This window comes from Jaculus jaculus, chromosome 6, assembly GCF_020740685.1.
Source record: "Jaculus jaculus isolate mJacJac1 chromosome 6, mJacJac1.mat.Y.cur, whole genome shotgun sequence".
Taxonomy (NCBI): domain Eukaryota; kingdom Metazoa; phylum Chordata; class Mammalia; order Rodentia; family Dipodidae; genus Jaculus; species Jaculus jaculus.
Genome location: NC_059107.1, coordinates 9,640,919 through 9,665,508, shown reverse-complemented (window position 1 = coordinate 9,665,508; position 24,590 = coordinate 9,640,919). Strand labels below are relative to the sequence as shown.

At 49.1% G+C, this 24,590-nt stretch overlaps 1 protein-coding gene across 3 annotated transcripts; it reads right to left on the bottom strand.

Annotated features, from left to right (window-relative positions):
* Positions 1–19,516, bottom strand: LOC101600526 (SH3 domain-binding protein 5-like). 3 transcript variants are annotated; one of them, XM_045153411.1, is made up of 8 exons: positions 19,427–19,516; positions 18,298–18,924; positions 9,142–9,189; positions 7,741–7,803; positions 7,455–7,583; positions 3,946–4,107; positions 2,674–2,847; positions 1–1,791 (listed from the first exon to the last, which is right to left on the bottom strand). In XM_045153411.1, the coding sequence occupies exons 2-8, from the start codon at positions 18,478–18,480 to the stop codon at positions 1,324–1,326; spliced, it is 1,227 nt and encodes a 408-aa protein (XP_045009346.1). In that variant the 5' UTR covers positions 18,481–18,924; positions 19,427–19,516; the 3' UTR covers positions 1–1,323. The 3 variants fall into 3 exon arrangements, with proteins under 3 accessions (XP_045009346.1, XP_045009345.1, XP_045009347.1); XM_045153410.1 differs by having other exon boundaries at positions 19,417–19,510; XM_045153412.1 differs by lacking the exon at positions 9,142–9,189 and having other exon boundaries at positions 19,417–19,510.
* Between the last annotated feature and the right edge of the window lie 5,074 nt (positions 19,517–24,590).

Below are 24,590 nucleotides of genomic sequence, written 5' to 3'. Positions count from 1 at the left end.
TTGTTACATAAACTACTTTATTTAAATAAAGCCAGTGCTGGTCCTTTCCCACACACACCAACACATGCACACTCACACTCACGTCCTCTCTCCACTTCTCTCCACCTATGGCCACCTCAAACCCCACAGGTTCTCATTGTGGCCATCCTCCAGGTCGACGTTTGGGAGATGCAGAGGTGCACTGCTCCCAGACCTTGCAAGAGCTCTGCATCCTCCCGGGGCAGGAGAGCAAGCTCAGCTCTCCCAAGACACCCAGGCCTGCTTCCCACGCACACTCCAGGAGCACCACCAGCACCTGGAGCAGCTCTGAGGGCTGAGCCCTCACCTCCACCAGTTCTTCCTCTGCACAGGGGCTCTGTGGCCATGCTTGAGTGATTCCCAAGGGGTCCTGGAGTAGGTAGCTTGGTGTGGGGAAGAACAAGGAGAGCAATTGAGCACCAAATTCCCTAATGCCACCCGTAGGAGGGCACTGAGCCAGTCCAAGTCCACCCAGAAGAAGCAAGCCTAGCTGCACAAGAGGGGGCAGGAATGGCAAGGTCCCAGCCTTCAGGGTCTTACTAAGCTCCAATACAATCCCTGTCGGACTCACTAGCACCTTGGCAATGTAAGGGCTCAGCCCGTCTGGGACACTGCACACTCAGGGCCATCTGGAGTTGGCCATACTCCCCATGTAGGTGGTCGGGCTCCCCACCCTGACACTGGCAGGACCCAAGTTCTGCTGGAGGGCGCAGAGGCTCTGGTCACAAGGGGGAGCATTTACAAAGGTGGTGTCTTCCAGAGGCACGTAGTACTTCTTACACTGCACTCACAGGCAGGCTGGGACAGAAGGACAAGGGCACAGGGCCACAGGACTTAGCAGCATACCTAGGGCACCCTGGGGAGCTGCCTTCAGGGATGGGCAGGGCCAGGGATCAACAGGTGAGGAACCATCCAATCATTCAGACCAGGGCACTCATTTCCTCAGATGAGCCTCCTGTGTCTTCCACAAGTTCCCTGAGGGGGAAAGCCAGACAGAAGTCGGGTAGAAAAGAGCAAAGTAGAGGGGATCAGAACCTGTGAAGAGCCAATAGGACGAGAGAGAAAGAGAGGGCAGGGAGCAAGCCTTCAAAGTGGGTAAGGCAAAGAGAGAGCTGCCTCCTGAGGGGACAGGCGAGGGAGGGAGGAAGCAGGACAGACAGGACTGGGACGCAGCGGACCCCTCCCCGGGAAGCACTGGAGACCAAGACCCTTGCAGCAGACAGGACCCCAGAGCAGAGGGAAGGAGAGGCCTGTGGGGCCCTAACTGCCCGCGGTGGAGGTCAAGCCCGCACCCTTGCCACAGAGCTACAAGCTGACACTGCGCTGGTGGCGACTGCCTCGGACTCCACCATCACTGCCCCGCCGACCCCGACTCTGGGGTCCCAGCTCTTGGCCATCGAGACTGGCATGGTCGGAGAGGCCCCGCAGGTGCTCCACCGAGTCACACTTCTGGAGGTCAGAGGCCACGGTGCGCAGGCTGAGCAGGCTCAGCGTGTCGGTGTCGGGACCGGGGCCGGGCCCCAGGCTGCCGCCCTCCTCCAGGCCCCCTCCTTCAGCCCCCTCAATCCCGCTGTCCCCATCTTCCATGCTCTCGGGGCCAGCTTCAGCCCCCACAGGGGAGGAACGCCGCGGGCCCAGCGGGTGGGGCGGCAGGCCCCGGCGCCGGGCGTGAATCTGCTCGCTGATCTGCTCCAGGTTGCGCAAGGCGACTGAGTAGCGGGTCTTGGCCTGCGCCACTTGCTGCTCCAGCTCTGTCACCTTGGCCTTGTGTTCCTGCAGAGGAGACGGGACGGGTGAGGTGCCGCCCTACCCCGCGAAGCTCGCCCGCAGCACCACAGCCCGGCTGCCTCCTCTGAATCTTCTTTCCCAGCAATGCTGAGTGGTTCCTGCCCTGAGTCCTGCTGGCCTTCCTCCCGGGTTTTCATACCTACCAGCTACTCCTCTTCCTCATCATCACCATTTCTCTTTAACTCTGACTAGTTTTCGCCATCCCTGGGTTCCACCAATTATCTTTCTCATTTCTCCTTTAACCAATCATGTTCTCTGCCAACACAAATGGTCGCCTCGGCTTCCCACCCCTGCAGAACTGAGCACATCCTGGTCTGGCTGGCCTCATGCATTGTTGGGAGCTATGAACCAAACCTTGGCCATGTTAACAGAAACTGCCATATAGCAAGTTAAGTTTCTACTTCCTCACCTAATACTCAACTACCAGAAACAATGGGATCGTACACCTGGCTGAACACTCCCCCATCCTGCCGGTAGCTGATGAAGAAACAAATGCATTGCGGTTTAACCAATAACTCTGTGATCCTTGCCCTAACTACGTCTCCTTTCCCCTACAACTCCTTGCCCTGACCACGTCCCCTTCCCCCTACAACCCTATATAAACCTACATGTAAGAATAAATTCTTGAGGCCTTGACATACACCTAGCATGGTCTCCTTCTCGTGTCTGTTTGCCTTTTCCCACCCAGGTTAGCTTCTCCTCGGGCCCTTGTTCACCTCCGCGCTGGCCGGGGCAGTGCCTCGCACATGGAAGCCCTTCAGTCCACTGCCCTCCTCCGCCTGCCCTCTCCCTTCAGTCCACTGCCCTCCTCCGCGTGCCCTCTCCCTTCAGTCCCAGTGCCCTTCTTTCTCTACTCCCCTCAACTACCTCCAGGATTTGGCTGAACTGGGCCTTGAGCTCAAAGTAGGGACGGCTCTTGCCAATGGCTCGCCGGAGGGTCTTCTGCAGGGCTTGGACCCGAGCCTCCGCCTGCTGGCACAGCCGTGTCACTCGCTGATGCTCCCGCTCTCCTCGAAGCCGCTCCTCCTCGGCCTCGTTCACCTGGCAGGGGCCACACATCACTGACACGGAGCACACGCCTCCCTGGTATCTGCCCCAGGCGGCCGACCTACACAGTGCCCTGGGGGGGTCCGAACTGGAACACCCCAGCCTGCAGTGCCTCTGAGAGGTGCAGGACGCTGGGTTCAGGAGCCACAAGGGAGCTTTTCACCGTCTCCTGTGGATTTGCTGCCAGACTCCTGGCCTTCAAGAACTGGATGCCAAGCACAAGCCACAGGTACCTCTTCCTATCATTGTGTCCGTTGTGACCTCTGCCACCTGCCATTCAGCTGTGCTAATGCCAGGAGCAGGGTGCTGCAGTGATCTCAATCCCTCAAGAGCAGGGGAGGAGTGGTTGTGAATGCACTGCACAGCTGCAGCCACTCTGGACCTGGAGGAGCCCTCAGTACCCGAGACTAGGTGTCAGGGACAGCAGATGCCCTGTGTGGGGAGCCACAGCTGTGTACTAGCCTCTCTGGCTGCCACGCCCAACCTCTGTGCAGTTCGGAGACACACCAGTCTAGAAGTAGAGTGCGTCCATGCCAGGGCCCTCCCCTCCCCAGACCGCCTTCAGAGTCGGGGCCCTCCCCTCCCCAGACCACCTTCAGAGTCGGGACCCTCCCCTCCCCAGACCACCTTCAGAGTCGGGACCCTCCCCTCCCCAGACCACCTTCAGAGTCGGGACCCTCCCCTCCCCAGACCACCTTCAGTGCCACTACTTTGGGCAACTTGAAAAAGAACAAATACTCCACTAGCAGAGTCCAGTGAGTGAAAACAGAAGGAAGGAGTCACAACGCTAAACCTAACAGATGTGAATGTTGACTGCAGAGATGCTACCAGAGGTGCACTGCCTGGGTTAGTACCACGTGCAGAAGAGAAGAGCCTAGAATGCCATTCCAGGTCACAGGGAAATGGAAATGGAAACGGAATAGTGGAAGCACTATGGCCAAACAGAGCAGAGCGAGGAACAGGTTCTGCCTGAAACAGAATGGAAGCTGAGGGATGGCCAGAGTACGGAGAACAGGAGGAGGTAAGGTGATGAAGGGGAAACAAACAAGCTCTTGAAGCCGAGAAGTGGCCCCGCTGGCACCACCCCCTTACCTTACAGGTAGCATGGTTGAGCATCTCCTGCCAGGTTGGGTCCAGGCGGTTCTTGTCAGCCATGACTCCCTGTTCAGCCACGAACACCATCTCGCGGGCGGCGTTGTGCATGCTCACGGCCCGCTCGTACCTCAGCGCTGCCTTCTGTGTTTCTTGCTGGGCCTAGGAGAGAGGGCCGTCAAGATGGGGAGCCCTGGGGGACTCCACCACGGATGGTCCACACACACAGAAGTAAGAACAAGAGAAAGGAGGCCCACAGGCAGTGTCCGCTTCACTCCCCAAATTAACCTATGAACAAATGTATGTAAAGGTAACATTCTGTAGACTATTTCATAAGGAATGGATCAGGGGGGAAAAATATGTGTAGAAATAAATATTAAGAGAGCCAGGCGAGGTGGCGCACGCCTTTAATCCCAGCACTCGGGAGGCAGAGGTAGGAGGATCGCCGTGAGTTTGAGGCCATCCTGAGGCTCCATAATGAATTCCAGGTCAGCCTGGGCTAGAGACCCTACCTTGAAAAACCAAAATAAATAAATAAATATTAAAAAGAACAAGGGCTGAAGAGATGGCTCATCAGTCACAGCACGTGCCTGCAAAGTCTCACCAGAACCCACACAAATCCAGATGCACAAAGTGGCACACACATCTGGAGTTTGATTACAGTAGCTGGAGGCCCTGGCACACCCATTCTCTGTCTCTCCTCTCCCTTCTTGTAAAAAAATTAATTAATTAATTAATTAATGTTTAAAAAGAATGATACTGCGGGGTGTGTGAAATCTGGCTTTCTCAATGGATAGGGGTGCATGAAATCTAGCTCTCCAAGGCTGCTGGCCTTTCACCCCACAAAATCTTAGTAGTTTCAGTTGAAAGGTGGCTAATGAAATGGACCACATGTCCTGGAATAAATGAAAACAAAAGCAAGCTATCCCCACCACCCCACCCCATGTGGACTGTCCCAGAGAATTGTGAGCCAGAATACACCCGTGCTCCCTTAAGTTGATTCTTTTCTCAGTGCTGTGAGGTAGGGTCTTACCCAGGCCAGCCTGGAATTCACTACATAGTCGCTGGCTGGCCTCAAAGTCGTGGCAATCCTCCTATCTCTGCCTGCTGAATGCTGGGATTAAAGGTGTGTGCCACCACTCCTGGCTAAAGTTGATTCTTGTCAGACACTGGTCAAAGTGATGAGGAAAGTGAAATAGCTGCAGAATCAGGAACTTTCTGGAGAAATCCTTGGTTTTATTTTACTTTGGCTGCTTTGTTTTGCTGTTGTTTTGAGACGGGGTTTTATGGAGTCCAGGCTGGCCTCAAACTAACTGCACAGCTGAGGATGACCTTGAAATTCTGATTTCCCTACCACCACCTCCAAAATGCCTGGTACAAGCCTGAACCACCACACCCAGCTCAGAATCTGAAATTTTCTGAGTACCAACATGATGCCACAAGTGAAATTTTCCACACCATGGAATCATATCATGATTACTTAAAATACTTGCATAAGATTACCTGAAGGCTAGGTGCATAGGATGTTTATGAAATACAATGAATTTTGTATTCATACTTGAGTCCCATCATAGAAATATTGCTTTATGTATATTAACACACTCTAAAATATGGAGAAAAATCTGAAACATCTCTGGTCTTAAGCATTTCAGATAAGGAGTACTTATCAGTACTAATCAAGTAAAAACTTGGAAACAAACCCAAGTTTTCAGTTACAGGAAATTGAATAAATGAGTAACAGTATATCTACTTTTTAATATTCTTATTTATTTGAGACAGAATGAGTATGCCAGCGTCTCTTTCTACTGTAAACAAATTCTAGATGCATGTACCAATTTGTGCATCTGGCTTTACATGAAAGTTCTGGGGAATCAAACCTGGAACAGCAGGTTTTGCAAGTGATCACCTTTAACCATTGAGCCATCTCTCCAGCCCAGTATAGTATATCTGAGAAAATATTCATAAGTCTTTTTAAATGATATACTTTTACTATCTAAAAATTGGAACCCATTTTCTAGATCTCTGGTCTTATATCTTAATTCAATGAACAAAAATAGCATATATTGGGGCTGGAGACATGGCTTAGCAGTTAAGCGCTTACCTGTGAAACTTAAGAACCCTGGTTCGAGGCTCAATTCCCCAGGACCCACGTAAGCCAGATGCACAAGGGGGAACACGCATCTGGAGTTCGTTTGCAGTGGCTGGAAGCCCTGGCGTGCTCATTCCCCCCACCCTCTCTCTCTGTCGCTCTCAAATAAATAAATAAAACAAAAAAATCCAAAAAAATAGCATATACTGTGTAATCTCATTTTTGTAAAATATATATCAAAGTGATTTTAAAATCAAAAAACTTACTTGATCACCTGTGTTATATTAGTCATATTTTCCACTCTATAACGCTTTCACATCTTAAGGGCCTTGATGACTAAGAAGACATTGCCCCTCCCCCTACGGCTAGGAAATTCCTACACACAACTCCGCTGTGAGTTTCACAGGCAAACCAGTCAACCCACAGCGCAGTTTCCAGCCACCTCCTCTACACGGACCCAGCATTTCCCTGATCCAGATGGCCTCAGGGCCAGGTGCCAGACAAGATGCTACAGGTCTAACCCAGGGCTTACCAAAAGCACTCCCACTAACCACTCCTCTACTGAACCCTGCCTGCCCATGGGAGAGCCATAACCAAAGCTCTGGGCTGTTCTTCCTCCTTCATTTCTACCTCCTGACTGTCCTGGTGGGGAGTGTGCCCTGGGCCTTGCATGGCAAGGCATCGTATGTCCTTTCTAAGTAGGAATAAGCTTCTTTCAAGACAATTTGTCCCTTACCTAGCACCTTACCATACTGGATTGAAAAAAAGGAAGTGACCAGACATGGCAGCTCAGGAGGCTGAGGCAGTAGAACTGCCCCAAGGTCGAGGTTGACCAGGGTGAACAGGGAGGTCGTCTGTTGCAGAATGCTGACCTTATCGTACTGTCATGCCCAACAAACTCACTGATTCACCCAACTGGACATGGGCAGAATGGTCCCTCTGGTGTACCACTGATGCCCTATCTAGTGTGAGTAGACATTAGTTCACAACTCCACAGGAAAAGTTAGCACATCACTATCTTAAAATAATTAAATGAATAAATAAATTATGTACATAAAATGCATAAAGTTTGTGCATTGTAGGATTAAGAACACTGTCTTGGGCTGGAGAGATGGCTTAGCGGTTAAGCGCTTGCCTGTGAAGGCTAAGGACCCCAGTTCGAGGCTCGATTCCCCAGGACCCATGTAAGCCAGATGCACAAGGGGGGCGCATGCATCTGGAGTTTGTTTGCGGTGGCTGGAAGCCCTGGCGCACCCATTCTCTCTCTCTCTCCCTCCCTCCCTCCCTCCCTCCCTTCCTCCCTCCCACCTTCTGTCTGTTGCTCTCAAATAAATAAATAAAAATTGAAAAATACACACAGAGCTCTGACTTCAGGGCCAGACCCTGCGCAATGCGGCGCTCCGAGTAGGTCCTGCCATACCTCCTTAGCCAGTCGTCGGGCTTCGTAGTAGGGCCGGGCCTTCTCAATACAACTCCCCAGGTGGGAGCCCTGCGTGTTGAGCTTCCTTGCTGACTCCTGAAGGATCCTCCGATAGGTAGTCCTGGCCTCCTGGCGAAGTGACAGGGCAGAAGCAAAGCAGGGGTGTGGGTCTCAGAAACTTGTTTCCCAGACATGCTCCTTTGTCCACCACTGTGTTCATCAGGGAAAACACACATGCAGATGCCTCCCGAGACCAACCCAAGGGGGTGAGCGAGGACGCACTCACGTCTAGCTGCAGCTCCACCTGGTTGATCTCCGCACTGGCCTGGTTCAGGTGCTCCAGCTCCTCCTGCCAGAGAAGGAGGTGAGTCAGAGCCAAGTAGCCAACGAGCCGGGCAGCACACAGAGGAAGCCCCAGCTCACTGGGGATGGAGGCAAGGCACTTGTTAAAAGGAAAGGAAGTGGAGGCAGGACTGTCAAGGCCGCCTTGTCGGACACCTAATGGATCTCACCCTCACAGGTCACCCCATGAACTGAGTGGTAAAGCCCCGCGTTAAGGCGAGGAACCTGTGTCACAGAGAACGCAGTGCCAGGCGCTCGGCAAGGTGGCACTCAAGTCTTCTCTCCGTCTGGCTGCGCCGCTTCCTCTTGTTCAGGGTTTGCTTCCTGCTCTCCTCCCTGGCCCGTGAGGCCATTCGCTGAGCACGGGCTTACTGCACCCTTATCTCTGTACCATGAGACTCCAGAATTTCGAATACAGGCAGTGAGAGGACCAGCAAGTAGGCAACAGGCTCTCGGCAGTACCGAGGCTGTGTGAGGGATGGGCACGGGCACCTCAGGGATGACAGGGTCCCTTACTGGAGCAAGACAAGATCCAGGCACATGTTCCACGTAGAGGAAGGGATAACGGGCCCTTTCCCAAAAGCAAGGGGAACTCCTCAGAGCCTATTTCCATTCGGCCTATGATACAGTAAGATGGCAGGTAAGCTTGAAGGGATCAGAGGACAGAAGTAAGTAAAAGTCATTGTGCTCCCAGTGGAGAGAAAGGAACCTCAAGGCAATGCAGGCCACAGATCCACAAAGGCCTGACAGATGATATAGGTCAAAAACACATAAAGGGAGTATTATTTAGCAACCACGTTTTAAAAGCAAAAACAGGGCTGGAGAGATGGCTTAGCAGTCAAGGTGTTTGTCTGCAAAGCCAAAGGACCTCTGTTCGATTCCCCAGGACCCACATAAGCCAGATGCACAAGGTGGCGCATGCATCTGGAGTTCCTTTGCAGTGGCCGGAATCCCTGGCGCACCCATTCTTTCCCTCTCTGCCTCTTTCCCTCTCTCAAATAAATAAATAATAAATAAAATAATTTAAAAAAAAACAAAAAATTAAAACAGGGCTGGAAAGATGGGAGAGTGGTTAAGGCACTTGCCTGCAAAGCCTAGTAACTCGAGTTTTATTCCCCAGTACCCATATTAGCCAGATGCACAAGGTGGCACATGCATCTGGAGTTTGTTTGCAGTGGCTGAGGGCCCTAGAGCACCCATCCATATTCTCATTCTCTCTCCTCTCTCTCTCTCTCAAGTAAGTAAAGAAATAAAATCAATTAAAAAAAAAAAAGTAAAAGCAGGCTGGGCACGGTAGCACACACCTTCAATCCCAGCACTTGGGAGGCAGAGATAGGAGGCTCACCTTGAGTTCAACGCCAGCCTGAGACCACAAACTGAAATCTAGGTCAGCCTAGGCAACAAAAAAATTATAAATAAATAAATGTAAAACAACTAAAAATGTAAGCAATACATTTTAGTTAACCCAACATAGCAAATTCAACATTAACCACACTTTTTTTTTTCTTTTAAGCAAAGTCTTAACCAGGCAAGGTAGTGCACATCTTTAATCCTAGCACTCAGGAGGCAAAGGTAAGGAGAATTGCCACGAATTTAAGGCCAGCCTGAGACTACATAGTAAATTCCAGGCCAGTTTGGGCTACAGTGTGACCTTACCTCAGAAAAATAAATAAAAAATGTGTCACTGTGGAAGTCGCTATCTTTGCCTGTGGGCAACCTTCTGGTGTGGAATTGTAAGCTGTCTAGAAGAAGCAACCTGTCCCTCAGCAGCTGAAATTACCACAGCTCGTTCACACATTCAACAGATAAGCAATGAGACTGGGAATTTGTGACAGAACTGGCTCTAAATGCAGGGTCCACCCTTTGATCTAAGTCTCCTGCCACTATAACCACTGTCTGGGACCAAGGCGGTCTCTGCATGGACGTTTAGTTAGGAAAGAAGAGCGACAACTGAGGAGAAGCCACACCCCAAGCAGAGAAAGGACGCAAGGACGAACCTCAGCAATGCAATAAACACCAACGCCAGAGGCCAGGAGCAGGGAGGTAAAGACCATCCTGCGATGCTTAGGAGAGCAGCCCAGCCCAAGAGCCAAAAATTCAGGCCCCCACTTGTTTCCATGGCCCAAAGGAGTCACAGTCAAACTACCAGCCTTGACAGTACATAATTTGTCCCCACTGGAAAAGCAACAGGGCTCTTTCTACAAGGCAGCAGCGGGAGCAGACAGTTCTCTACAGGAACGGACACCTCAATGACGCCCCCTGCTGCAAGCACGATGGCACACCTGCAATGCCAGCGCCAGGGAAGCCACACCAGGGGGTAATGAGTGCAAGATAGTGCGATCCTATCTAAAAAACAACAAAACTGGGCTGGAGGGATGGCTTAGTGCTTAAAGCATTTCTCTGCAAAGCCAAAGGACCTAGGTTCGATTCCCCAGGACCTACATAAGCCAGCTGCACAAGGGGGCACATGTATCTGGAGTTTGTTTGCGGTGGCTGGAGCCCTGCCACGCCCATTCTCTCTCTCACCCCCCCTTTCTCTCTGTCAAATAAATAACTAAATAAAAATAAAATATAATGCTGGGCATGGTGGCACACGCCTTTAATCCCAGAACTCAGGAGGCAGAGGTAGGAGGATTGCCATGAGTTCGAGGCCAGACAGAGACTCCATAGTGAATTCCAGGTCAGCCTGAGATAGTGTGAGACCCTACCTTGAAAAACCAAAAATTTAAAAAAAAAATTTTAATTTAAAATAAACAACAAAACATGGACTGACTGGAGAGATGGCTCAGCAGTAAAGGTGCTTGCCAGCAATGCCTAACCAATTCTCCACACCCACATAAAACCAGATGCACCAAGGGTCGCATGCATCTGGAGTTCATTTACAGTGGCCAGAGGCCCTGGCACACCCATTCTCTCTCTCTCTCTCCCTCCTCCCCCTCCTTAAAAATAAAATATCTTTTTTTTTTTTTTTTTTTGGTGTTTTCTAGGTAGGGTCTCACTCTATCCCAGGCTGACCTGGAATTCACTATGGAGTCTCTCAGGGTGGCCTCAAACTCACGGCAATCCTCCTACCTCTGCCTCCCAAGTGCTGGGATTAAAGGCGTGAGCTACCATGCCCAGCACAAATAAAATATTTTAAAACAATGGAGTCAGCAGTTAATGAGATATGGGTCAGGAGTTAAGACACTTACCTACAAAACCAAAAGACGCAGGTTTGATTCCCCAGTACCCACATAAAGCCAAGGTACAAGGTGGCACATGTATCTAGAGTTCATTTGCAGTGGCTAGAGGGCCCTGGCATGCCCATATATATTCCCCCCGCCACCGTCTGCCTCTTTCTCTTATAAATAAAAAAATAAAACACTTTTTAAAAAACAACAAAACAAGAAATCTGTTAGTGAGGTCTTTCTGGTCTCAAAGCTGTAGCTGGGGGCTGGAGAGATGGCCCCACAGTCAAGGCACTTGCCTACAAGGCCTAACCACCTGGGTTCAATTCCCCAGTACCCACATAAAGCTAGATGCACAATGTGATCCATGCATCTGGACTTCGTTTACAGTGACTAGAGGCCCAGAACGCCTGCCTGCCTCTCTTTTCCTCTTGAAAATAAATGAAGTATTTTTGTTTTAAGTTCTAACAGGACGAGAGCCCAGGGGAGGAGAGACGTGTGGAAGGCAGGGTAAGCATGGGAAGAACAGGCAGCCTGGAGAACGTTCACAGCAAGACAGCAAGAACCGAGGCACTGGCAACACATTCCAGTTGACCTGCTCCACCAGGAACTCCAGGTATTCAGCAAAAATGTAGTTCAGAGCGCGCGCCTTTGTGTCGGAGCGCACGGCCCGTCCTCCAGCTTGGGGCGACACCAGGACCGTTTCCTTCCTGGAGTTTGGGGACTTTGGACACGACTGTGCGGCCCGTGTCACAGGACAGCGGGGAGAGCGGACGGAGCCTCTGGGCATTGGGGACGCCGGACCATGGGTTGCTTTGTGTTGAAATGGACTGGTATGAGCAGAGAGATATGGCATAGCAAAAATGAAATCTTTGGACCCAAACTGCTGCCTCTTCAGCTGCAATTGTATGAGAGATTACAACCTTTGACAGTGGGCCAGCTGACCTGCACTGGGGCAACAGGAAGGATGTAGACTCTATTGAAGGGGCTTGAATGCTAAGGAGTATTCTATTCTTCAAAGTCAGATTTATTTCCCCCTGAATTAACGAACTGGCACCCCACCAGGTATTATGAAGTATAAGAAATGTAAGAAAGAGAGGATCATTGAATTTGCAACACGATCTTGTATTTTGGAAATGGCCATGGACAGTGTAAAGCAGGTTTGCTGGCTGCCTGCATGGAGCCCATGGAGCTGTGAGGATGAACCATGGGTTGCACTGGAGACCCAGTGGTGCAGCTGGGACCACAAGACGGCTGCCAGGGAGAGGTGCCGGGCCCAGACGAAGTTTTCCAGGACTGTGAGTAGCCTAGTTGGAGGGGCGGAATTGGAACTACAGACTTATTGGTGGTTGGAATTACTGGAGTTGGAGACTTGTCATTCGCTAGAGTTGTTGGACTTGGAGCTTCACAGTTTGATGTTTACCCTGGTTGTTTTAAATCTTGTATTGGTTGAATATTTTTTCTTATGCCCAATGCCATCTTTTGCAATGTGTTTCTTCTGTGTGCCATTTATGGGTTTTTTTTGGTTTTTTTTTTTTTTTTTGGTATTATGGCTCAAAAGATCTGTCTGTGGGAATGTTTGTAGATCAATAAGATTGATAAAAACTATGGGGACTTTTAAGGATGGACTGAATGCATTGTATTTTATATCATGGATGGTTATGGTTATCAGTTTATGGGGGCCAGGGACAGAACATGTTGTTTTGATTCAGGTGTCCCCCATAAGCTTAGGTGTTCCAAATGGTCGATTCCGAGCTGATGGAGATTTGGGAATTAATGCCTCCTGGAGGCAGTGCATTGTTGGGGGAGGGGTCATGGGTATTATCGCCAGTTTCTCCTTGCCAGTGTTTGGCACACTCGCCTGTTGCTATTGTCTACCTTATGTTTTCTAGGGAGTGATGTCCACCCTCTGCTCATGTCGTCATTTTCCCCTGCCAAGCCTCCCCTCAAGTCTGTAGGCCAAAATAAACCTTTTTTCTCACAAGGTGCTCTTGGTGGTATGGTTTCTACCAGCAATGTGAACCTAACTGCAACAGGCTATGACACTATTCTACATGATACTGGTATGCTGCATACCTGTGTAAAGTGTGAACTTAGTTATTATTTCTCACCACCATCAGATATGGTTCATGATTGTAATAAGTAAACTGACTACATGTAAAATTCTAGGAGGAGGAAATATGAAACAAAATGAGCACATGGAAAAATCTGTACTATATGCTCAATTTGTATATAAAAATAGATAGCTCTGAGAAACAAACCCTAATATTTAAGCAAATAACCTATAAAATCAAGATACCCATTTGCAGAAAAGAAACTTGACTGGAATGGAGAAATGGTTTAGTGGATAAGGCGTTTGCCTATGAAGCCTAAGGACCCAGTTGGGTTCCTCAGGACCCATGTAAGCCAGATGCACAAGGTGGCACATGTGTCTGGAGTTCATTTGGAGTGGCTGGAGGCCATGGTGTGCCCATCTCTCTCTCTGCCTTTTTCTTTCTCTAAGATAAAAGATAACAAAAAGTATTTAAGAAGAAAAGGAAACTTGACTGAATATCCCATACAGAAACGTATCAGAATTGCTCAGGAGTGCTACTGCATTTTGATCGGTTTCCAGCTCATCAAAGAGCAACTGCACTACTAGTTTCAGTCAAGAGCAAAGTGAGTAGAAGTTGAGTGGAACATATGACAATAATTAGGTATCATTGGTAAAATAAATCCCGCAATACTGCAGCAAACTATTTCATATTAATTTGTGGTACTACTTGCGAGTAATTGAAAATGGTAATGCTCCAAAGAAGTGGTTTTTCTTCTTGTCCTTATCCTAAATCCCCCTGGAAAGCTATAAACACATCTCAAAACACCAGAACCAAGATTCTGATTTCGTTAGCTCACTATAACTTGAGGTAGAAAGATTTTTAAAGTCCTTCTGAGACTGTAATGAACCTTTAGCAGTTTGTCAATGAATTCAAGGGCTTGGGATATATGAACTGTGTATGACAACTCTGTGCTGTTTGCTTTGTACATGGTAGTAGCTCACTTGTGAATACTAGAAAAGAGCTTTGTCTGGCTAAAACAAAGAACAAGTTCTCGATGTATTTTCTTATTTGTCTACGTTGCTATAAGATGGGTATAAATTACCAATGGACTCTAAGACTAAAATTATTTGTCTTATGGATACTCCAAGTACTATAATTTGATTTATTTACATTGGAAGTCATATGCAACAAACAAATACCAAAAAGAAATAAAAATAACCTGTATGTAAAAAAAAACAATGTAGTTCAGGGAGGACAAAGTCTGAGTCAGCATCCATCATCCATCAGTAAGCCAGGAGCCAGCAGGGAGGGTGACCTTCCTGAGGCACTCTGAGTACATTCCCAGAATGCCAGGCTACTGATTCAAAGCATGGGCACTCAATGACAAATGTTCCTTCCCCTCCTGTGGACGCTCCTGGTTCCTCCCTAACACCATCAAAAGGACAAGCAAATACTCAGCACCCTGACTATCCTGTGAGAGCTAAACCAACCAACACTTGCAGATGAGGACACAGGTTGTAAAAGTAAGGAGAGGAGAGTGCACCCACATTAAAAAGGAGGCAGAGAGGCCAGGAGTAGTGCCTCTTGCCTGTAAACCCAGTATTCAGGAGGCAAAGGCAGAAGGATCACTATGAGTTTAAGACCAGTCTGTGCTGCATAATGAATTCCAGGGCCAGGTTATATAAGCCCTGTCTCAGAAAATCCAAAAGCACCCCTCCAACACACACACACACTCTCTCTCACACACACAATAAAAAATAAATAATCTTTTTTTTTCCTAGACATGGTCTCACTCGAGCACAGGATTTCTGTGATCTCATGGCAATCCTTCTACCTCAGCCTCTCAAGTGCTAGAACTAAAGGAATAAAGCCACCATGTCTGGCTCAAAAATCTTTTTTAAAAACAGAGAACAGACACAGGCCCATCCTAGCACCACCTCCCTTCTTCCCCTCATGAAAACCCTCTCCAGGAGCTAGAAAGAAGAGTTGGAGAACTCCAATGAGGTCCTGACATAGAGACACAGCCAGTGGTCTTCCCTGGAGGGCCGGAAGCACATCGCAACAGGGATCACAATGGCCTCCTTCCAACTTCTACAGGAATCGCCAGACCACGTGCACGAACTGCCAAGAGACCCAAGCCTCACATTAGAGAGACCCTTACCCTGAGAATAGCCACTTCTGGGCATTTCAGAACATGCCAAAGCATTTTGGCCCAGTGGACTCAGCCCTGGCTGTACTTCAATATCCCTTCTTACCACACCCAAACAGAGAATGCAAAAGCCCAGTAAGTGCTTTTAAATTCCCTGGTGGGTTTTGATGGCTCTGTGGGTGGAGACACACTAAATGCACTGAGAATCAAGAAAAACAGACACTCGCCGAGAGCAGAGGACTGAAACACATTATCAAGGCAATGTGATTTGGTGCACTGTCAACACTCAAATGACCTCAAAATATGCACACAGCCTCACTGCCTTGGCATCCTGAAGAGCTCAACCGCAGAACAGCAAACTGCCGGGCCTCCTCCCTGAGGTATCACTCACACAAGGCGTCACTCCACTCAGCAAGACACGAAATCCCTGCTAAGGCTGAAGCACTGGCCACCCATCAAATGATGCAGAACAACGTGACAAGACCTTGTCTCCTGTGTGCCTACCACATTCCACAAAGTGCTAAACAACTTAGCAAAAGAAACTGGGGTCCAGCTTGCCTCTCCAGTACCAGTACCAGCAACTCAGCAAGCTCACTGGAGGCAAAAGGGATCGGTCTCCTCGGGAGATTCTGACCCTCAGAGCTCATCTGAGAGAACTGTCTATGGCAGCAGAAATGCCCAATTTCTGCACTGTCAGTACAATACTGGAGAGATGCATTTTTTATTTTCATTGATTTTTTTTTTATGTAGCCACATGAAGCTGGTGTCTACCTTTTTGGGCAGTGTAGTATAAATGTGACTTTTTTATTCTACTGCCTTTGCCTATGTGGTTATTGGGAAAAGACACAGAAGCAGAAGAGGTTGAGCAAAGAAGCCAAAGCGAAGCAAAACAAGAAATTTTTAGGAAGGTCTAAGAAGTCCATTACACAGCCCTCTTCCTCAAGAAACAGAGAGCACATTGTCAAAGCACTGTATATAAACCTTCACCAAGAAACAAGCAAAGGAATTAGTCATGGGGAATGTTGTTTAGTTGGAAGAATGCTGGCCTAGTGTGCACAAGGCTCTGGTTTCCATCCCCAGCACTATATAAACCAGGTGTGGTGGTACAAACCAGTTCCCACAGCACCCAGGAGGTAGAGGTAGCAAGATCAAAGTTCAAGGTCATCCAAGCCAGACTGGGATACCTTAAGAGCCTATCGAAATAAAGAAAGGAGGTTGGAGAGATCGCTCCATGGTTAAAGGTGCTTGCTTGCAAAGCCTGACTGCCAGGGGTTTGATTCCCCAGTACCCACATAAAGCCAGATGCACTGAGTGGCACCTGGAGTTTATTAGCAGTGGCAGGAAGCCCTGGCACACCCATCCTCACTCCCTCAGTCTGCCTCTATCTCTCAGCTTCTCTCTCAAATAAATACACAAAATATGTCTGAAAATCAAGGAAGAGGGCTGGAGGGATGGCGTAGTGGTTAAGGCACTTGCCTGCAAAGCCAAAGGACTCAGGTTCAATTCTCCAGGACCCACATAAGCCAGATGCACAAGGAGGCGCACGTGTCTGGAGTTTGTTTGCAGTGTCTGGAGGCCCTAGCATGCCCCTTCTCTCTCTCTGTCTCTCAAATAAATAAATAAAGATTAAAAAAAAAAATACTAAGAAGCCGGGTGTGGTGGCGCACGCCTTTAATCCCAGTACTCGGGAGGCAGAGGTAGGAGGACTGCCGTGAGTTCGAGGCCACCCTGAGACTCCATAGTGAATCCCAGGTCAGCCTGGGATAGAGTGAGACCCTACCTCAAAAAAAAAAAATACTAAGAAAAAAGAAAGAAAGGGAAGGAGGGAGGGAGAAAGGGGGAGAGAAAGAATCACAGTGCTGAACACAATGAATGTAACGTACGCAAATCCTTTACTTTAGAGACAAAGAGACAAGAGCCCAGGGAAGCTAGCTAACACTCACAAAATCACACATCTTGGGGCAGAGGCTGCTTGAAGCTAGCTCAAGGCTTTGTATTTCCTTAATGGATGACAAATCACTAGAATTAGTAAAAGAAATGAAACTGTTTTCAATGCAGTGCCATAAAGAACAGCAGAAAGAAATTACTGACTCATGCCAGAAATGAATAGCTCATCAATGCTCCATTACAAGCATGAACATAGTCTGAGAGGAGCCCCAGGACACACACGGCCTCACGGAATCCCACACTAGGACAGGCACAAGTGGCAAGTGGCTTTGCTTTCTTTGCAACGCACAAAGTTTGTTGACAGAGAAGTGCCAGAATTCCAGTCCTGGGATGATCTTGCTACTCAGAGGGCAACCGCTGCTTCCCCAATAACATAATCTTGGAGATACAACCTGACCAATGGCAGACAGGCTCCAAACATACACCACCTGCCCAAGAAACTTCCACAGGAGTCGACAATGCCCTAAAACATTACAACCCAGTTTTACTTGGCCAGCCCGTCCCTCCCCCAACATAGTCACAGTCACCTCACCTACTGCTCTTAAGTCTCCTACACAATGATCTACCTGTCCAATCAACCAGACTGTAAACACTCCAAGGCAATAAACTGGTCCTCCACTGTTCTGGTAGATCCATAATCCTGAGAGCTAGAAATGTGTACAAACGATGGACCCCAACTGATACAAATGCTTACAACATAGGCTCCCAAGCCTTAACATGACAGCACCTTTCTAATATTTGAAAGGCTTTGCATCTTACAGATGTGAATGCTCATGAGAGGCACAGCTGAAAAATTCCCTACTCAGTCGCAAAAGTGTCTCCCAATCTGAGTCCCCTGATCTCAATCTAAAACAAAGAGCACCTCTGAGCTAGCAAGCCCCTCTGATTATGCAGAAAAAACAGTTCTGCCCTTACCCTAAAGTGTACCTCCGGCACCCATGGCCAACTTGACGTTGGTGTCTTTTGGTGAACCTTTCAGTAAGTAATACACTCCAAACACTCAGGCTGGGCCTGCCCCGTATTCCCATCAATACTTTGGACACACAATTCTTTTGGCACTTGTCACACTATATTGCAATGATTTTTGGACAAACTTGTTTCCCTTTCCCACCCCAGTTAAGTACACTGATACATTTACCTTACAGCTCTTCAGCAAGTATGGTGTCTGGGCTCCCTTCTCTCCCTCCACTCAGTGTCCTCACCTGTATTCTAGGATCCAGTTCTTCCTCCTCCCTTGGAGACAATTTGGACTCACTGCTGCCACCTCCACCTCCTCCAGGCTCCTCTGCGACTGGGCTCCTAGGGACTTCATCCTCTACCACCTCTGGCCGCAGTTCCCCTTGTGGGGTCTCTCGTCCTCCTGGAGCCTTTCTGAAATCAGCCATACTGGCCGGGAAAGGGCAGAGCCCTATGCACAAGAGAGGACTGACATGCTGAGACCAGGGCCCCAGCTTGAGGCTTCGTGGGCTCTGGATGGCAAGGAGCAGGGTGTCTGTTCTCAAAAGGCAGGAAAAGGTGTGGGGAGGGGGGCACACAGGAAAAAAACCTCACACTCGGTTAGAGGCAGAGGCTCAAACTGCCAGTGAGGTTCCTGGAACTAAAGCCTGGTCTGTGCGGAAGTTCTCCCCTCCCCACTGGGAGTCCACGAAGAGGGGTCAGGAGCAACAGCTCCAAGGCAAGGAGCAAGGGGGGCCTGGATCCTGGGCCGAGGCCTGCAAAGAGGAGCACCATTCGGGAGGGTGGAGGCAGGGCCTCCAGGCTGCAGTGGCAGATGGAGAGAGAGAAGGCTTGGTCCAAGCAGAGGCTTGGGGATGAGCGTCCCTGGGGAGCTGCAGGAGAAACAAAGGCCAAGTTACCGTCGTGTCAGCATCAGAATCTTGGCCACCAGCCCCTCCCAACCCCAGTCTCCCGGGGGACACTACTCTAGTCGCCCCCCCCAACACCCCCTGACACTTTTGTGTTCAAACCCAGTCTCTACCTCAACTTCTTTCCTCGGCCCTCGAGGACTTCAGATCCGAATCTTCCCCATGTCCCGGCTCGTGTCACCGCAGCCCCTCCCCAATCAGCACCTGCACCTCCCTCTGAGCCCCCAACCCTCTCTTCCCCACCTCGCTGCTCCTCAGCACATCCCTCTCCATCCCCTCCCGGCTGTGCAATTCACCCTGTAACCCCCAGCCTCGCCTCTCCGGTCCTCTCCCAGCCCGGAGGACAATACGAGCCTCCGATCTCCAAGCGCACCCCTTTCCGTACTCCCAAGCCCCCGTGCCTCCGCACAGCCCCCCGACACAGCCTACAGCGAAAACCCCCCTGCGCAGCTTTACCTCAGTTTACCTTTCCGCGAGCGGAGCTTCTAATCAGCAAACAATCTTCCCCCTCCCTCCCCGCAACAAGACCGTCCAACCAAAAAACGACCCGGCTGATAGGAAACGGAAATACGTCGTCCCGTAAAAATGTCCTCCCTCCCGCAAGACTTAACCCTCGGCCCCGCCGGGTCTTCAGTTTCCGTACAAGATGGCGACCTCCAGCCTGTCGCTTTTGGTTGCTTCAAGATTGTCCTACACCAGTGATGAAGATAAGAGAGAGTGTGTGTCTCTAAGAAAATTTAGGGCGGGTGAGGAAGGGCGACTGTCCCTCCAAAATAAGAGGGGCTAGATATAAAACGGAGGTTGACTAAGGAAGCACAAGGGAGCTGCCATCTTGCTGTACGGAAAAATGCACCCAGGCTGGCACGGCTCGGGAAGTGAGTTTGTTGCTAAACTTCCGGTTGCGGGGTGCTGTGGTCCCTCGGATCCAGAGAGTGGTGTGGACCAGAAAAGTCGTTTTCCAGAAGCAATTTTTCTCACTGAGCGGAAGCCAGCGAACTCTTGGTGACTGCAGGTAAGCGTCCAGCTGCGGTGGGCAATCTCGCGAGGCCTCCCGCTTCAAGCTGCGCTCTCAGCGGCCAGCGGAGACACCGGACGCCGCAGCAAACTTAGGTCAACCTGAGTTCCCTACTCCTGCAGTCAGATCCCCCGAGGATGACAGGAGGTCTTTAACCTTGTGCATCCACCCTTCCCTCAATAAACGGGTCCCGGGCGTGGTGGTGCACGCCTTTAATCTCAGCACTCGGGAGGCAGAGGCAGGAGGATCGCTATGAGTCCGATGCCACCCTGAGACTACATAGCGAATTCCAGGTCAGCCTGGGCCAGAGTGAGACCCAATAGCAAAGGGAAAAAAAAAATATATATATAGACGATTTGGTCGCCACTTTCAGTTACTGCTTCTGCAAGACAGGGACTGCGGCCTGTGAGGAAGCACCACAGGGTGGGATGTTACCAACACCTGGCTTCTCAAAACCAGTCCAAGGTTTTCTTTTCTGGACTTGAAACGAGCAGATGATCCTATTTTTGGATTTTGTCAAACATAAACACAGCCAGACGTTAAAGAGGTGGTGGTGGGGGGTGGCTATTTATTAACTGCTTACCCAAAGAGCATCATTGCTATTTATGTAGGGGTATTAGGCATGTTAAGGGTAAACTGAGTAAAGGAGAGTGAATGGAGAGTCAGCCAGGTGAGGACTTAAGAGATGGTCAGGCCGAGTGTGGTGGCGCACACCTTTAATGCCAGCATCGGAGAGGCAGAGGTAGGATCACCGTTGAGTTCGAGGCCACCCTAAGACTACATAGTGAATTCCAGGTCAGCCTGAGCTAGAGTGAACCCCTACCTCAAAAAAAAAAAAAAAAAAAAAAAAAAACTAAAAGTAAATAAATAAAAAATAAAAGAGTTGGTCAAGGTAAATATGATTTGGCCATCTGTATCTGCTAGATGGCAGTTATCAATCTTAGGATTCAATCCTCAAAGAAAAAAAGCATTTTCTAGACACCTTTAAAGAACTATAAGAAAAGCCGGGCATGGGGGTGCACACCTTTAATCCCAGCTCTTGAGAGGCAGAGGTAGGAGGATCACCATGAGTTTGAGGCCACCCTGAGATTACATAGTGATTTCAGGTCAGCCTGGACTAGAGTGAGACCCTACCTTGAAACACTTAAAAAAAAAAAACTGTAAGAAAGACTTCATCAAGGATCTTGGAGGTATTTATAGAGGCCCATGCAGTGGGGAGGAGAGACTGGATTCATCTCCAAGTACAGCATGGGCAAGTAACAATGTAGGAGGTCAGTGGATGGAAAATTTCCAGGATGAAACATTAGGGACAAAGGGGGCTGGCTAAGCCAATTTAATGGGATTCTTGCTGGAGACAGGTCCAAGGATCCCAACATCCAGGGTAGGGAAGGGAATGTACTTGGTAAACTGACTTCAGAGAGTTCTACTCTTAAAGATTTTACAAGCTAGTGTACACATAGACTTAGAAAAATTTTCAGTAGCCTGACTCAAGTTTGTCCAGATGATCTCTGCAGTCTTTCCCCAAGACTGAGAAAGGGATGCCCTGTCCTTTCTGATGATTACATTTCAAAGGAATGGCCCTCAAGTCTTTGGGAAATTTTTTCTGGCAGCATTGTGCTCTGTCAGACAGGTATTTTAATAGGATAGAAGAGGCTGGGTCATCCTAGGGACAGGGCCATTCGTACTAAAAGCATTGCTAGAATCTGGTTGTCTCTTAGTACAAAGGTTTGGACAGAGACATTAAGTGCCAAACGTTCTTCAGTTCTCGGTTCCTGCCTTCTGTCCCTCACCCCATTAAAAAAAAAAAAAAAAAAAAAAAAAGGAGGACTGGAGGTATATTACACTGGTAGTGTGTTTGCATAGCATGCTTGAGAACCTCGATTTAACTCCCACCGTCAAAAATAAAATATGAAGCTGGGCGTGGTGGCGCATGCCTTTAATCCCAGTACTCAGGAAGTAGAGGTAGAAGGATCACCATGAGTTTGAGGCCACCCTGAGACTCCATAGTGAATTCCAGGTCAGCCTGGGCTAGAGTGAGACCCTACCTCTAAAATAAAATAAAATATGAAGCCAGATGTGGTGGTGTACTTGGGAGGCAGAGATAGAAGGACCACCATGAGTTCAAGGTCACCCTGAGACTACATAGTGAATTCCAGGTCAGCCTAGGCTGTAGAGAAACCCTTCCTCCAAAAATAAAATAAAATATGAATACAAAAAAGTAGAGAGTCAGGCCAGTGGCATGTACCTAAAATCTCAGCACATTGGAAGCTGAGGCAGAAGGATTTCTTCCAGTTCAAGGCCTCCTGGCCAGCAGGAGGAAAGGTGATTACCAATCAGACTGAAGGGATGGAGAGATGGCTCAGTGATTATAAGTGCTTGTTTGCAAAGCCTGACAGCCTGGGTTTGATTCCCCAATATCCAAGTAAAGCCAAATGCACCAAGTGGTGCACAGGTCTAGAGTTTGTTCGCAGTGGCAAGAGGCTCTGGCAAGCACTCGCTCGCTCTCCATGTGCAAATTAAAAAAACAAAAAAAAACACAAACTTGTTTCAAAGAATCAGATTGAAGTCTTATGCCTCGGAGAAGCAGTGTGGGAGCCAGTAGTCATCATTGTCCCCTGCCCGGGACATGAGAAGGGAGAAAGCCCCATAACCCCAGGAAACCAGAGGGATATATGAAAGCAAAACAAGTGGCCATGACTGTGACCCCTCAGCCCTCCCAGCAGGATCCTGATGGTCTCCATCCTGCCCACACTATATTGCCTCAGGAGGTAAATTGGGTAAGAGGAGAAAGGGGTACTAAGAACTCAGATGGGTGGTGGCTCCTTCCTGACTGATGCCTCTTTGTCCCAGACCCTCTGGCTAACCCCTTGGTTGGCCAACTCCATGAGAACACACCAATGAGAAAAACAGTATTAGAGACTCTGGTAAACCCATAGTACTGTGCAGCCAGGCTTCCTGCACTTTGTGGAGATGTAACATGGAGATGCCATACAGGCCCTCCCAACCACTGGGAGTAAAGAACTGGTCAGAGCCCATTTGAAGACACAGAATTAGACTCTAATGAACTACGACTTAGTAAGGTGTACATATAACTGCTGTTCATTGTGTGCGTATACTCGGGCTGGGTAGAAACATACCCACCAGAATTGTAAAGACCAGGGACATGACAAGGGCCCTGCTACCCAAGATCTTGCCCAGATATGGAATGCCCACATCAGTGGGGGCAGACTATGGACCTGCCCTCATGCTGAGGTTATCCAAGAACGAGCAAAGATTCTACAAATGAAGTGGAACTTACATATGGCTTATCAGCCTCAGAGGTTGGGAAAAAGTTAAGCTCATGAACGGCCCTGAATCAGACGCTAAGTTTGCCAAGAGACCCAATTACTCAGGACTTTTGTGCTGCCCATAGTACTTCTGACAATATGATGTGCTCACCCTCTGAAATTCTGTCTGGTAGTCCCCTCAGCCCCTCATAAAGACCCCTGGAGGCCATAGGGAAATGGGATATTTAGAAATTCACACTGAGGGGCTAGAGAGATGGCTTAGTGGAAAGATGACAAAGTCTAAGGACAAAGGTTTGATTCCCTAGTACCCACATAAGCCAGATACACAAGGTGGTGCATCTCTCTCTTAAATATTTTTTAAGAAAAATAAGCTGGATATGGAGGTGGGCATGGGGCCACATGCCTTTAATCCCAGCACTCTGGAGGCAGAGGTTGGAGGATCACCATGAGTTCAAGGCCACCCTGAGAATACAGAGTAAATTCTAGATCAGCCTGGGCTAGAGTGAGACCCTACCTTGAAAAGCCAAAAGAAAAAAAAAAAAAAAAAGCTGGATATGGTGGTGCACGCCTTTAATCCCAGCATTAGAGAGGCAGTGGTAGGAGGATGGTGGTGAGTTCAAGACCACCCTGAGACCACATAGTGAATTACAGGTCAGTCTGAGCTGCAGTGAAACTCTACTTCAAAAAACCAAAAAATAAAAAATAGAAATTCACACTCAGCTACAACTCTTGGCCACAACGATAGCACAGGTACACCAGTGGTGTTAAGAGACTCCCCTGTGCCGGGCCCGCGCACGACTTTAATCCCAGCACTTGGGAGGCAGAGGTAGGAGGATTGTCGTGAGTTCAAGGCCACCCTGATAGTGAATTCCAGGTCAGCCTGGGCTAGAGTAACACTTTTACCACGGTGTATGTGGGGGGGAACAGTGTACCCCTAAAAACCGGAGACTTGTTAAGGATAAAGAGATTATCATAAGGCACCCCCGTAGCCCACATGGAAGGGACCGTACTCTGCTTCTAACCATAGCCACCGCTGTAAAGGTTACAGGTGTAGGTGTGTGGTGGATCCATCCTTCCTCAGTGAAGACTGCCGCCCTGCCCAAACATTCAGCCAGATGGTGACAACCAGAGACCCTGAAAGCCCCCTCAAGCTCACCTTTCAAGCCCATTGCTCTGCTTTGACCACACAGGAAGTTGGTCAGTCTACCCACTGCTGAAGCTTGGGAGTTCATCACCTGAGGAAACTGAAGCCCTGCTCCAGTCACACACCTGGAGGCGGACTGGTCGCTGCACAGTGGAAGCTTGAGAGATTCAACCAGGGACATCTG